The sequence below is a fragment of the Danio rerio genome, chromosome 17 (genome assembly GCF_052040795.2).
Source record: "Danio rerio strain M-AB ecotype USA chromosome 17, GRCz13ab, whole genome shotgun sequence".
In the NCBI taxonomy this organism is placed as follows: domain Eukaryota; kingdom Metazoa; phylum Chordata; class Actinopteri; order Cypriniformes; family Danionidae; genus Danio; species Danio rerio.
This window is the reverse complement of record NC_141037.1, coordinates 33835278-33851729: the sequence shown is the minus strand read 5'-3', so window position 1 is coordinate 33851729 and position 16452 is coordinate 33835278. Positions and strand designations below refer to the sequence as shown.

At 36.0% G+C, this 16452-nt stretch overlaps 1 protein-coding gene across 12 annotated transcripts in view; it reads right to left on the bottom strand.

Annotated features, from left to right (window-relative positions):
* Positions 1-16452, bottom strand: part of adam12b (ADAM metallopeptidase domain 12b) — a 166797-nt gene that overhangs the window by 101062 nt on the left and 49283 nt on the right. For all 12 annotated transcript variants that reach the window (XM_087290706.1, XM_087290708.1, XM_087290707.1 and 9 more), the window contains one exon: positions 3351-3429. Coding sequence is in view for 6 of the 12 variants with exons in the window: in XM_087290700.1 (XP_087146826.1) it covers positions 3351-3429 (79 nt within the window). In the remaining 6 variants the exon portion in view is untranslated. The remainder of the gene's footprint in view (positions 1-3350; positions 3430-16452) is intronic.

Below are 16452 nucleotides of genomic sequence, written 5' to 3'. Positions count from 1 at the left end.
TAAAGTGGGGTTATTTGCAAAAGCAATTAGCCATAAAATCGGATCATTGACCAACTGGAATTGAAATCCTTTTCAGGTGCAAGATACTGTTGGTCTGATGGGATCATGCAGCACAGCTTACAGTAGTGCCACGTAGCAGAAGTCATCTTAAAGCAGCTGCTTGCTGATGAAAACCCACACACTGCGGTGCCACTACAGCAGTGTCTGCTAATCTATTTTACAGTGAAACTATTCTCTCCTGTTATGGCTGGCACAAGCCCCCAAAGACCCTTCGTGTGGAAATACCAATTGGTACTCACAGGCTGGACCGACTAAACTGCCATGACTCACACAAATGTTCTCACACTCACACACAGACAGACAAAACTATTCAAAAACACAGCACTCTGTCAAAACCAATCAATGACTGATGGACGAAATCCTTCGCATCCACACTCAGCTCTTTGAGTCCATTCTTGTGGCTGCCATTTCCACATCTTTAAAATTTAACAGACCAAGAATAGCAGTAAAAGTACCAGAAACAGTCATAGATGGAGGATATCAAAACAGCTAGAGCTAAAAATAATGACTCACTAGCTAATGGCCCTGTTAAATAATACACTAGGCCAGAAAAGTGAAGTTTGAGACTTATATTAGTAAAAGCAGGACATTTTTCTTTTCTAATGTCCTGATTTTTGAAGGATCAGCAGAGAAAAAAAAACAAGGCTGCTTTTTTATTTATGTGTCTGCCTTGGATGACAGTTCACACACAGCCTATACACTCAACAGCCACTTTATTAGGTACACCTTACTAGTACTGGGTTGGACCCCCTTTTGCCTTCAGAACTGCCTTAATCTTTTGTTCCTCAGAGATTTTGGTCCATATTGACATGATAGCATCATGCAGTTGCTGCAGATTTGTCCATGATGCGAATCTCCCATTCCACCACATCCCAAAGGTGTTCAATTGCATTGAGATTTGGAACCTGAAAGCTATTTGAGTACAGTGAACTCATTGTCATAATCAAGAAATGATTCACGCTTTATGACATGGCTTGTTATCCTGCCAGACGTAACCATCAGAAGATAAGTACACTGTGGTCACACCACCAACCATGCCACATTTAAAGTCACTTAAATCACCTTTCTTCTCCATTCTGATTTTCGGTGTGAACTGCAGCAGATCGTCTTGACCACAGCTGTTTCTCAACATGTGTTCTTCAGCGGTCTTGCGTCCTCGTGTTCTCATGTATTGTTATCATCAGCCGCCAAAGTTCAGTTCCAATACTCAAGACCGCAAGAACAGAGGACGCGTGAAACTTCCCGGATGTGTTCTTGGTGTCGAGGACGCATTGATGCAGACTTGAGCACCGAACTTGCTCTGGAAGTCCCAGAAGTCATTGCGACTGGAGGTGGGAAGCGCAGCATTTTATTTATATTTATTATTAAGGTTCAGAGATATAAATTATTTACCTCAGGAGTTTCCCTAAATGAAACGGTGAAAGCAAACATTACCATGAACATCTTAATAAAGGAATAAACACATTAAGAGTGTTTGTTTGCTGAAATTTGTATTAAAATCTGTTTTATATTTATTTATTTATATTGTGCAAAGTATATTTATAATGTTTTCATGCAAAGTTTATATATTGTAAAGGGAAAAAACAATAAATCGCTGTATGAATGCTGTATGTTTAAATAATTTACCATTTAAAACGCATGAAGGTCATGTGACCATAAGGAAGAACGCAGCATCTCATTTCTCAGAGGACGCATTCTCTGTCCTCGCGGTCTCCTGAGTTCCGAGGACACCTGGCAAGACCGGTCTCCACAAGAACGCAAGTCCATTCTCTGCATTCTTGCAATTGAGAAACAGCCCACATCTACAAGCCTAAATGCATTGAGTTGCTGCCATGTGATTGGCTGATTGGAAACAGGTGTACCTAATAAAGTGTCAGGAGAATCTATATATACAGTATAAAATGCCAATTTCTCAGTATATATATATATATATATATATATATATATATATATATATATATATATATATATATATATATATATATAATTTTATACTGTTTTACTGTATATATACTGTATATACTGTTTAGTAAAAAGTAAAATAAAATGATTTTCATTGACTTTTTTATTAGCTTGAAATTATATACATTTCCAGGGTGTAAAAAGACAGTTGAGCTGAAATTTTGCTTCCATTTAATGTATGTTTTTTTTTAGTAAAATATTAAAACTGGGGAGTGACAGAGACCTGGGAGAGTGGTAATCTCTAAAGTTTTAATTCAAAGCATCAATCTTCAGTTTTTTTTGTTGTTGTCTATAATTCAGACAATTCCTGTCAGTTTTACTTATTTACATACAATATTTTCCCCACCTAAAATAAGACTGTCAGTCAAGTAAATATTTAATTGTCACTCACACCAAAGCCTTGTCAAGCTGTTTTTACCTGTTTTGATGAACTAATCATTTAAAACTGCTTTGAAGACAAAAGACATTTGTGGTTATTTAGACAGGCTTAAACGATTATGAATAAGAGCTAAATATGCACAACAGGAATAATATAGTGAAGCCTACACATGTGTGATTGGGAAGAGAGGGGTGGCAACATGTTGTCAAAGCTGTCAGTTATGGTTCTTAGCACTGGTCTAATTATAAAAGTACAAAAGACCCAGTAGACAATTTAAATCAGGCCTGACAATAATGTCAACATACTGTCCACGTGTCAACATCACATCACAGCAAGATAAATCAGCTATCCGGGAAAACGGCCTTTCACAGAATCCAAGTGCACTAGCCAGCCAGTCGAGCTTTGGAAGATTTTTAAACATTTTATTTGTAATTATTTTACCTTGACTCAGCATCTTGAAAATGTTCAAAAGATGCAAGACAGGAGCATAATGATCATTTACCTCCATCAAGCTCATGTTTACATAGAAAAACAATGGAAAAGTAGTGCATTAGATTAGAAAAAAAACCATTCAGTTTGAACAGCACCTAAGGCAGCTTGAAATGTCTAAAACACATTATTGTGAATTTGTGTGAATGGGGATTGTTTTGACAGCACTGGCGTTTATGCACAAACACTAAATGCTAGAGGAAATCTTTGTTTTTAGAGAACTGTTATTGTGTAAACTTACTGTATATACTGTAAATGTCTCATTTTTATTCTGAAGAAGACAATCGTGCTTGTAAGTGTGAATAAATGATGACCAAATTTTGTAGATGTATAACAAGTTAGCTTAAAAACCCGTTCCTAGTATTTGAAATGGGCCTACAATTAATAGCCAGGCCATAATGTTTCTGTGATGTGTTTGTACCAGAAAATAAATGTGTGTGTGTGAGACTGTTTAACGTACCGTAGAGTTGTGAGTGCTTGTAACAGTTTGTCCATCTTCCCCGTAATGTGTCTCAGTGTAATGGCTGGCAAACAGTCCACTAGAAAAGAAAACACACACACACATAAACACAGAGAAAATCCATTCAGCATTGCATCAGACTCTACTCCTTCAAAAAGTCACTTTTTTCGAAGGAGAATAGTTTGTAGTTTAAGAGACCATAAAATATGTATATAACTCTCTTAAAGTTAGATTTCACCACCGAATGCAAAACAAATTCATCTTGTTTAATGCCCTAAATTTGCAGAGAAGATTATGGAAGTGTGTCAAAACAGTGAACTTGCTTTTTGGAAATGCACATAAACAGGAAAAGTGGGACACTGTGCAGAGAGTGATCAAAAAAATTCAACAGATCAAATCATGACCCACCTAAAGATACTGCACAGCCATTAACACAATAAAATATACAAATCTGACACCTCAAAAGGAAATACATTTTCCTAAATGTCAGTCTTCTGTTTGCAATCACAAAAAAAGTTACAATGTATTTTAGGTAATTAAGGAAATCAGACATTCAATTCGATATTGCTAAATATTTCTACAGTTGTTAATTTTTTAGTTTGAACCATCATTTTGAACACCAAATGAAAAAATAAAGTGGAAAGTGCTAGTGGAAAGCATGTCTTGGTTGAATGTATGTGCATGAGTGAACAATCAGAAAGTGTGTGTGTGTGTGTGTGTGTGTGTGTGTGTGTGTGTGTGTGTGTGTTGATATGTTGCAATGCCAAACTCTGGCCAGACATCCCTGAAAGAGACGAGAGAGTGATATGTGACATGATGCTGACATGATGAAATCCAAATGTAATCACCTCAACAACATAAGCTGAAGTTTGTGTGAGTATGTGTGTGTGTAATGACATGTGTAGGACGTAGGTATTACAAGAAGGTGAAGTATAAAGACATAACCCATGTACCCATTTTTCAAAGGCTTATAAATCCAACAGAATTATTACTATTATTATTATTATTATTTTATTATTTTTTTTTTTTAAATTTTTTTTTGAAAAATTGGATGTGAAACTCACTAAATGTTTTCTCTTTTTCGGACCATTCTCTGTAAACTATAGAGATGGTTGTGTGTGAAAGACCCAGTAGATCAGCAGTTTCTGAAATACTTAGACCAGCCAACCATGCCACGTTCTTCTCCATTCTGACACTCGGTTTGAACTGCAGCACATCATCTTGTAGGGTTAGGTTTATGGGAAATACAGTTTGTAAAGTATTAATTTCATGTGAACACACAGTTAATGGGTTCTCCCATTGCCTGCAAGTTTTAGCTGTTATGCGAGCACATGGCTTGTGTTGTTTCTTTGTGTCATGTGCAGAGTTGTGTGTAACGTGTTCCACAGTAACGCATTACTGTTTTCTAACTACATTTTTAAGGAACGCAGTATATTAACGAATTACATTTTAAATTTGTGTAAATTGATTACAGTTATTAAAGTCAATGTAATTGCACTACTTTCGTTACAAATATAGTTTTTAGAAAAAAAAAGCTTTTTTAAATGTTTTTCACTTCAGTGTCAGTTAATAAGCATGAGCTTTTAAATTGCTGGATACGAACTGAAAAAGTTGCTGTCGAGAGCGGTTGCTTCTTCAAGTGGAAAACAGACATTACTTTGATTTCACTGAACGTAAAAACAAAAATATTGCTGTGAAATGCAGACTATGTCCAGTCTTTAAGGAACTTTTGACTGCTTTTAACTCGACCCACAACTTGTTTAAGCACTAGAACAGAAAGCATTCTATGACAATACTCAACACCAACACGTCGGCCCAACTCAGCCTAAATTTTAAAAAAAGTGCAGGATTGGGAGTGAAGGTTTCTTCTGAATGTGAAGAGAACTCCTTATGGGGCCGTTCACATATTGCATCTTTTGCATGCGCGCATATATTGGGAGCGCATATTGCGCTCGCATTTCCCAGGCGCACTTGTTGAAAACCACAAGTCAGGTGACAAGAACTGTCTAATCAGCTTCATATCTTGAAATATGTACATTTAGGTATAATTACCTCAGACACAGAACACCCAAACACTGCAGTGCTTTTTCATACTATGGATTTCAATGGTTACAGGCATCCAGTTTTTTATTTTCTATTGAAAAAAGAAAGACAAGAAGGTTTGGAACAAGTAAATGATGACAGTATTCAACTGTTTAAGTCCTTAAACTTTTGTAGTTTATTTAGTATTTTTTATAAGTATATTTTATATGGTTTAAAAGTAAATTCAAAGTAATTAGTAATCTGATTACTTTTGACATTTCATATTAATAAACCTGTTTGAGTTCCTGCCCTTGAGTCCTCGTCCTTACCTTTCAAAAACAAGACACCAAATTCTTTTTAGCTTCCTTTTAGATCCAGTTACTATGACCATTTATATGAAGCTGCTTTGACACAATCTACAGTGTAAAAGCACTATTCAAATAAAGCTAAATTTAATTGAATTTTTAACATGTTAATTTACATAATTAGTTAGTAGCCCATTTTAAGCATCTATCATTATTCATTTATTTATTAATAATTCAAATGTATATAAATTCAGCTGACTAAAAGATAAAATAATGATAATAACAATAATAATAATAATATTTTTTAAACTGTTTTTAAATAACTTTGAACTTTGAACTCACTTTTCATATAAGTCCTTATGTACTGTAGCTTATGAACAGCTTGCCATAATATTGTTTTTTTAATTAAAAAGATGTTTATTTGCTGTAGCCCATTTTACAGTTTCTATCTGTGAAGAAATACTCTGTAACAGAAGTATATGCTGTAATTAACCACACACACAAGCACTTGTACCTTGACAGACCTCAAACTCCTCACATTTCTCCTTTGGGCTTGTGTATACCATAATTGCTCTTATATACACACACATTCATCAAATGAACATCAGGACACGAAAACGGATCCAGTGTTGGTATTCTGGGGCAAAACTTAATTTCAAATTCGTCTCATGAATCTGACTGGTTTAGACCTTGGGCTTACATATTAGTAAAACAAACCAGCTCATCTTCCTGAAATAACAAGGCTGCTGCCTCTCTACAGTTGCTCTAAAACCGGCCATTTTTGGTTTAATGTCATTAGGCCATCCTTCGGTAATGACAGCACACCAGTCCATCATTTCTCATTCTCCTCCATTGGATCCACATACGCCGGCAGAGGAGCGGCTTGTTGTTTTTGGAAGGAACTTCAAAGCATCTGGTTGAAAGGCTTTGATGTTCTCAAGGATGAACTGGTGTGACAGCCATCCGAATCCCAATCCCAAATGTGCCGTGTCTCCCCTCGGTGCCACAAAGCAATGAGCGAGGGAATGTGGGAGTTTGTCCACAGGGAAGTGTGAATCATAAAAGGAGGGATGAACGTGCTGTAATATGCCAATTAGGGTGGGCACACACAAAAAAAGTCCACTAGGAAACAGGCCTTGAGCGTTTAACACCACATTCAGACGTTTATGACGATGTAAACTGCCATTGAAGCCCAAAACTATGCATGTAAAGAGATGTACACACAAATATAGAAATTAGAAATTGTTGGAAATTGTTGGAAATGTTGGAAAAAACATAGAAATTTACTTACTACTGCTAATAAAAGGTGAGTTTAAGTTTAAAGGTGACAAGTTTTTGACTCTTTTAAAGCAAATTAATATGTTTGCAGATATCTAAGAACATACTTGTTTACCTGAAAAAGAATGCTGAGGCTGTTTATTTTGCTTTATATATGTGCATTCCATATCGGAATGTCTGTCTTTGTATTGGTCTGTGTAACTACGCCCACTGCCAGATTACCTAATTATATTTCGCCACCCTGGGTTGCTTAGGCAGAAAACACAGTGTATTTAATTTCAGTGAAGAAGACTGCATCAATATCCAGTATGTAAGAGCAACCAAAAAGAGTCCAGAGGACAGTAGCCTTTAAATGAGATGCAGAATTATAAAAATCCATATGCTGCACAATTTGGGAGATACCTTCTGTCAGTTTAAATCTACTTGAAAGACATGTCTCTTTGCACTAGCATACACAAACAAACTGCTTTATGAACCCAAAATCTTTTTTATTTGAATTTGATTGTTGGTCTGCATCAACCAGGGGAACTGGGAACACTTCCCAATAAGACACTGTAATATGAATAGCATCTACACTTTTGTTAGTCAATCTGTTTCTTCTAATCCCAAGGTTCACATAATCAATGATCCAGCCTGTATCCAGAGAAGGAGGTTATGTTGAACATCGATGTCAAAAAATCTAGACCAGAAGTGCCCAAACTTTTTCATATAAAGGACCAAAAACCAAATATCATTATGAACCATAGGCTGAATGTAAATTCATTCATTTTCTCTTTGGCTTAGTCCCTTTATTAATCTGGTGTCACCACAGTGGAATGAACCGCTAACTTATCCACCATATGTTTTACGCCGCCGATGCCCTTCCAGCCGCAACACAACACCCATACACTCTTGCATTCATACAATACAGCAAATTCAGCTAATTTAATTCACCTGTACCGCATGCCTTTAGACTGCAGGGAAACCAGAACACCCAGAGGAATCCCATGCGAACACAGCGAAAACATGCAAACTCCACACAGAAATGCCAATTCACCCAGTCGGGGCTCGAACCAGCGACCTTCTTGCTATGAGGTGATCCCACTGCGCCACCATAGTGCCCCCGAAAGTAAATATACCAAACTAAATTTGCCATGGATAATTTTCTAATTTATTTAATAATATTAAAAAATAAAAAATAATAATACTTATTGCATTAACTAATACTGTATAACTTTTAAAAAGATAACTTAATGCAATAAATACATAACAGTGGAGTTCCATGCTGAATATACTAGTCAAGCAGAATCTGCCTTTGCCTTCATTCGTCCACCAAAGTCTCTGCATTTTCCTCTATCCATCAGGTACAGGTACATTTAAACTAAATCTGATTAACAAATAAAAGATTACGTACGATTTGAAAAGACAATCTCTAAACAGTGTATATAATCCTCCCTCTCTTTTCAAAAAGGATGGTGGGCCAAATCAAAGTTTCTCTGTATCTCTGCTCTAGACTAATTTCAAAAAAACTTCCAAACTCCGGACATCTTCTCTTTCATCTTACACATAGTTTTAACAAGTGGAATTGATCAATAATTTATTTTAGTTGCAATAAATAAGATTGCTTTAACAGATGTAAAGCCACAAGGAAATATACAGTATAAAGTTGCACGAAAGATGCTGTCTGAAGTTGCAGTTGAGAATTTAATCAGTTTGCATCTTAGAATTTTAAAGTGACTTAGAAGTTTTCCAACATAATACTAAATGCCATTTTTTATTTTTTTTGCATTTAATACATTCATTTCAAAATGTATTGCAGCTAATAAGGAAATTATTAACATACTTGACAGACTGCTGGTTACTTTAACCATTAAAATCCTATTTAATACATGATGTAGTGAAGTAGATAATGGATGTTGTCCTAGATTAACTCCACAGTTACTTCACGAAGCACAGGCACAGTGACCCACAAAAAGGTCTTTGGGCAACATAAACATTTCACAGGCAGCATCTTAAGCATGCAAGTACTCATAAAGACATCCTTGAACAACCCTGCAGAGAAGTGCAACTTGCAACATGATCAACTAAAAAGGCCAGAAAGCAGTGCTGTGTGTTTTTGTGAGTGTGTGTGTGCCTCTATGTGTGTGCGTGCTCATGTTTGTGTGAAGTAGATCTTGACTCAGTGTCTTAAGATATGAAACACTGAGCTTCTCTAATCCTCAACTCAATCTTCTTGAAATCCCAGCCTAGTATACAGCGGATAGGTGAAGAGGTGAAACATGCATCGTGCACAGTCTAAAACAGATTTGCTTGCTTCAATAAGTTAAGTGCTTATGTAGCCTGTATCCACCTACCCCCCACCCCACACACACACATTTAACATGTTAAACAAATGTATTAGTTACTAGAAAAAAACATGTAGCAATTTTCAATGCAATTACCTCACATGCCTCCTGATTTAGAGAAAGATGCATAAAAAAAAATTAAATTAATAAAATTTAAAAATTTGTTATTAATATATATTTTTTATATATTCATATAATTTTTATTTTTTTTTCAGTTTGCTGTTTTGGAGCTGTAATAAGCGGTTTGTAAATGTATCTAAATATCAATTTGGATGCAATGGTTATTGTAGCCTTAAAGTTTGTGTCAGACAAAATCTAAATATTTCTTTCAACGTTAATTTGATCAAAAGTGACAGTAATCAAACAAATAAAATGTACATTTTTATTGAGAAAATGCATCTGTTATGTGAAAGGATGCTGACAACAGAGGTGCGGATCCAAATACAGGATATATTAACAAGAATGGTGAGCCAGGCAACAGTCAACACAGGAGCAAATGGGTATATGCAGACAATCCAAAAGACGTAGTCATAAACAGGCATATGGTCATTACAGGCGGCAGGCAGAATAAACAGAAAAACAAGGCAAAGGTCAGGAACTAAAAGGCAAGGCAAGGCAAAAATATGTTGTAATGTCACAGTACAGTTAAACAAGACTGGGCACAAATGCGCGTGTGTGTGTGCTGTTTAAATAGTCCTTGTACTAAGTCCATAACGATCTTCTGGCTGTGTGTGTGTAATTAATGGAAACTGAAACAGGTGCGTGTGAGCTTTGCATGACTGGATATGTAATCCAAATAATGGCAGATTTGTAGATGTTTACCGATCTCCGATTTTACCAGCGAACTACAAGGATTAGATCTCGGGGTCTCAAAATTAAGTGATTAATAGATGCACCACAGTGATGTACAGTAATAATCATAACCGGTTATTATGTACTGACGTCATTCATCACATATGCGTTGAATGGCAGTAGCTTACTATGGCGAGGGAGGAGGCCACGAGTAATTAAAGCGCTCCAACTACTTAAAAACTACGACAAAAAAGCAGATAACTGTGACTCGCTGCTTGTGAGTTTGCTGGACAGTCTTTCGCTGACAAGGAAGTAGGTACAACAGAACCCAGCTCCCTCTCACTCTCTGTGACTCCTTTGATTTGCTGGCGTGTCCGTGAGGTAACGTTTTATCTCCTCTCTCAGCTCTTGCAACAATAATGTTAATTGTGGATACAGACAGGAGCATATCTGCAGAGTGAGTGCACCACATAGTGTCTGTAATGGATTAGCTGATCGCTGCAGTCGTTTAACATCAGTGTCCATGTCACTGTTTGCTGAACAGTGCCAGAGCATATGCATATGATCAGCATGATCAGCATATGACCGTCAGAGCCAACCGCATCCCTTTCTGTTGAGCGCATGATCAGTAAAAGGCATTTAAAACTTGCTCAACAATCCTCTAAACGCAAGCGGGATAATATTTATATCCGTTTATTTGCTTTAAATGGTTGTGTTGTCTTTTGTGCATGTCCTTGAGTTTTGTTTGATACATTAAAAAAGAGTGTTTTCTTTGAGCAGGTCAAACTAAAGGTACAGTACATATATCTATAATTTAAATATATTTATAAATTAGAAATTTTAATACAAAAATTATTGTGTTGCTAAGCAAAATATCAAATTGTTGTGAAAAGCATTGTGATGCACTGAAATATCGAATTGAACTGAATCGATGGCATGATAATCGTAACTGAACTGAAACGTGACACCAGTGTAGATTCACACCCCTAATTAGATCGCTGGGGATTGTGACAGTATCACAGCTCCCACAGAAATATCCAGCCAAATATTAATCAGCTCTACTTATAGATTAACGTAATGATGTCGAAAAATCAGATTTGCCATAAGAGAAATAAATGATAGATATTAAAATAGAGCAATTACAGCAAACAGCATTTTTACATGGATTATTTGTTGTGTTTTTGCTCAAATTAAACCAGCTTAGATGAACAAAAAATACTATCTACAAATTTCAGAAAGGAAATCACATTCTCTACAGAACAGTACAGTATAATGGAAATAATTAGCACTGACCAGCTCTTACACACACAGCAATGTTTATTTATTCCCCCAGAGTTTAAATACATCAAACACTCATTAAAAGACCACCTCAGGTGGCTTAAGTTTACAAGCTAATCCATTCTGAGAAATAAATGAAGAAATGTGTAATATAAAATGTCCACCTATAATTAGTTTGTATATATACACTCAGTAGACCGATATGACACAAATCAATGACCATCGATCCCTGAAATTTCACAGCCTGCTGATTTCCATTATATGCAGATAACAATCTAATTACAGGTTTGTTCGCAGACTCGGGTTAATAGTGATGAATGCACTTGTTCATTAGATGTCGTAAGGTAGGAAAAAAAGATTAATGACTCCTCCTTTTCACACCATTTTTTAGGTTACAGTGACTTTTGACAGAACAAAAGACCTCAGGCTTTGTTTGTGACAGCAGAATGGTGACAAAATGACTGATGTAAAAACAGTTAAGAAGCAGGCTTGTGTCAGTTTATTAGCTATAAAATGGCCCTGTCATATTTTGTCATAAAAAGATGTTCCCAGATGGTGTATTTATGCCTTACAATATGTACAGTACACTTTTTTGGGTTATTATTTCATGCCATTTTACTCATTCATTATATTTTCATGAATTTCATGTGTAAAAACAAGTGCTAAAATCACATTAAAATGCACTTTGAACAAGGGGAAATAAATGTAGTAATTTTTTTATTGTTTTAAAGTGTGAAATCAAAGTTTCTACACTCAAAAAAAATGACTTTTGCTGCTTGTTCTAACAATTATTTTGTGTTTTTTGGGGAAAACTTAATGTTTTATGTTCAATTTGTCAAAACTATTATGTTAACATGATGTAATTGTGTGGACCCCTGCATTTGTTTTACAGTGTATGTGAATCCCTAAGTGGAAAACATAGGAAACTCATGTGTTTTGTTTTAAATATCACCATAGTACATCACCACTGTACCAAAACGCACAGTATAAGCACATATTCAAATAAATTTCAGATTCCAAAATGGCCATATTAATACTTGTTTTAACTTTCAGTCCTCTATTCTATTAGGCTGTTAATTGACTCCATATCGGACTAATAGTCTGAAAGTCAGGGGGAAATTTGAGCTCTGAAAGGTTTAAGAGGAAGCGTGAAGTCTTGTTGGAAGAGAGAGAAAGTGTAAGAGGTCTTGAACATCATTTGGCCCCTTTAATTAGACAGTTCATTGCTCTGTGGGAAATTAAAAGTGCCCATTACTGCGCTTTCTGACACTAACAGCCTCTAAAACGGACACGTAAGTGACAACCGCAGCAGAGGCTTAAATGGTGTGAATTAACACACTTTTTTTTAAAGCACTATTTTTGACTTCATGTATCATCTTCAAAACACAACATATGTGGTGTCAGGTGCTGAAAAAGTAGCGAGACCTGGTTTTCTTCTGCTTTTTCTCTCCATTTTGAGGTGGTAATCTTGTTTATTTTATCAAGTTTCTCTCTCTTATTTTCTCTCTGGTTTGAAGCGTGTTACCAAAGCAGACGCCAGTATTAAAGAAACTAAACCACCTCTCTCAGACACACATACCAGAGAACATGGCTGGTCTGAAGGCCTAATTCTATTTCCACACATTGCTGTGTCTCCAATTGATTTAGCTTTCCACACCAAGATTCACAACACAAGATTCACATAACGGGATGAGATGGGGGATGGTTGAGGATGAAGGACAAGATGAAATCCTCCAGGCTAAAGAAATATTTTTCTATATTCTCACTGTCTGAGTGCACTGAGATGTCTATGAGTCAAAGCTCTATGCCCTTAAACACCCAGTTGTACTTAACACAAGTGCACAGACATAATGTATAGGAACAGGGGCTTTTTAAGGCTATTGTGGTAATGTGCTGAAGTACCAATTATGCACATTTCTTCTTTTTTAAAAGATATCACATTTACAGATGTTTGTGATAATGAAAGGTCTGCACATTTCCCAAGATCGAAGTGTATGATAAATGGAGCAATTGCCTTCCAGAGAAACAACTGATTCTAAATTGCCTGATATGAGTTGTCAATAATTGCAGTCTTAATCTGCATTTGCATTACATGGTTCCAGTGACCCAATTTTGATAAAAGGATATAGCACACAGTGATTATTTTGACAGTTTTGATAAAAGGATATACTGTAGCCCACAACATCAGAAAATGGTTTGCACACAGTAAAAAAAAAAAAAAAAAAAAAAAAAAAAAATATATATATATATATATATATATATATATATATATATGACTATTTATTATTATGAAAATTATACACTTACTGGCCACTTTATTAGGTACTCCTGTCTAACTGCCCATTAATGCAAACTTCTTATCAGCCAATCACACGACAGCAACTCAATGCATTTGGCATGTAGACATGGTCAAGAAGATCTGCTGTAGTTCAAACCGAGCATCAGAATGCAGAAGAAAGGTGATTTAAGTGACTAAGTATTTCAGAAACTGCTGATCTACTGGGATTTTCACGCACAGCCATCTTTGGGGTTTACAGAAAATTGTCCAAAAAAAGAGAAAATATCCAGTAAGCGGCAGCTCTGCTGGCGCAAATGCCTTGTTGATGCCAGAGATCAGAAGAGAATGACCATACTGGTTTGAGCTAATAGAAAGGCAACAGTAAATTAAATAACCATTCGTTACAATCAAGGTTTGCAAACGAGCATCTCTGAATGTACAAAACGTCGAACCTTGAGGTGGATGGGCTACAGCAGCAGAAGACCGCGCCGGTTGTCACTCCTGTCAGCTAAGAGCAGGAAACTGAAGCTACAATTTGAACAGGCTCACAAAATTTGAAAAAAAGAAGATTGGAAAAACAATGCCTGGTCTGATGAGTCTCAATTACTGCTGCAACATTCGGATGGTAGGGTCAGACTTTGGCACCAACAACATAAAAGCATGGATCCATCCTGCCTTGTAGAAATGGTTCAGGCTGGTGGTGTAATAATGAGCAGATATTACCTTGGCACATTTTGGGCCCATTTGTATCAACTGAGCATCGTGTAAATGCCACAGCTTGCCTGAGTATTGTTCCTGACCATGTCCATCCCTTTATGACCAGAGTGTAACATCTTCTGATGGCTATTTCTAGCAGGATAACGTGCCATGTCATAAAGCACAAATCATCTTAGACTGGTTTCTTAAACATGACAATAAGTTCAGTGTACTCAAATGGCCTCCACTGTCACCAGAACTCAATCCAATTGGACACCTTTGGGATCTGGTGGAACGGGAGATTCGCATCATTTATGTGCAGCCGACAAATCTGCAGCACCTGTGTGATGCTATCATGTCAATATAGACCAAAATCTTTGAGGGATATCTCCGGTACCTTGTTGAATCTATGCCACGAACGATTAAGGCAGTTCAGAAAGCAAAAGGGGGTTCAACCCGCTACCAGTAAGGTGGACCTAATAAAGTGGCCAGTGAGTGTATATAAACCAAATAATTGTTTTTCTTACTTTATCTTATTATATTCAGTTAACCATGTTTAAAATTAAATTATTTAAGTTACACAAAATTCAGCTTAACGTTTTAGCTCAGTTTAATGTAATGTAGGTTTCAATGCACATTATGAATTCTTGTTCATTGGATAGATGATAATCTAACTGAGCATTTAAAATAGTGTAATAAACATCCACATCTTTACATGTTATTACAAAATGTTAACATAATACCTACAATAACTATAACACCCTGAACACCCTCATGTGATCCTCCTCTATAAAGTTTCCTACGAACAAAACATATCTTAACAGGCATTTCTAAAATTTTCTTGTTGATTATGGTCATAAATAAAACAAGAAAAATAATTGCCAGTGGGCTAAGAAAAGAGTAATATTCTGAAACCAAAATCGTTGCTTCTCTGGTAAATTTATGTTGTTTTGAAGTCATTTTTAAAGCTATAAATCAAGACCAAGAAATACAAATTTAAAAACAAATATCCTAATTAATTTTTTTTTTCTGTGTGGCATCTGTCATGTGTGTAACAGTGTGGAAAGATCTCAGGAAATCCCAGTTCCTTTGGTCCACTTTCAGGCTCATGGGAATGTGTGAATATTTCAGTACGTATGTGAAGATCTGCCTTTGTGTTTGTTTGTTTGTTGGTGTGTAGAGCATGAATTCAAAGAGAAACCAGTATGGAGAGGTCGTCCTTCAAGAACGTATACCATCCTGTCATCCATGAAGTGTGTATGAGCTTATGTTATTATTTACACTGCATATCACAAATTTAGATTTCAAAAGGCATTTTTTGAGTCTACAACGATTGCTGCAGTACGTGAGATGTGTATATCTGTGTCTCACTTCCTGTTGTTGATGAATTAATCACTTTAGTTAATGAATAAATGCCTCATTTGTTGTATTCCTTAACAAATCAGCATTTTAAAAGAAGCGGTAGAGTGAATGATCAATGCTGAATCTGTTGTTTTCAGAGTTAATCGGTTGAATGAATCAATCAATCACATACCACCTACTGGCATATCCATTGATCCTACAGAAATAGCATACAGTATATGACAAGTGGTGGCCAAGAGATGTTGGAGGAGAGATAGGCCTTTGATATGAGTGGTAATGTAACGATTCGCTCAACTCACAATTCAATATAATTGAATACAATTTTCACAATTTGTCCAACAAAATCAAGTCAACTTAGAAATGAACAAATGTTGTTATTTTGAAAATGCTGCACCCTTTAGTGTGAAATAAAATATATATTTTGTCAAATAACAAAACTCATCCATCCACATTCATCCAGCGGTGTATATAGACCATTTTGAGGGATGTAAACAATAACAATGGTCCTAATTTATTTCCTGTTTTACATTTTAAATTTCTATAGCTTCAGAGAATCCAAAAAGAGACACATAGTGATAAATAATTTTATGAGAGCTGCTTTAACATCAAGTTATGATTGAAATGCCTCTTATTACAGTTCTGAAATAGTTTGATAACAAGCAGGAAATGGTTATGGGCCAATGACATGACCACATTGAAATAGTATATAGTGTGAGTTTCTCACCCAGTGGAGAGACAAGTGGTCGTTTATTCAGGGAGCTGGATTT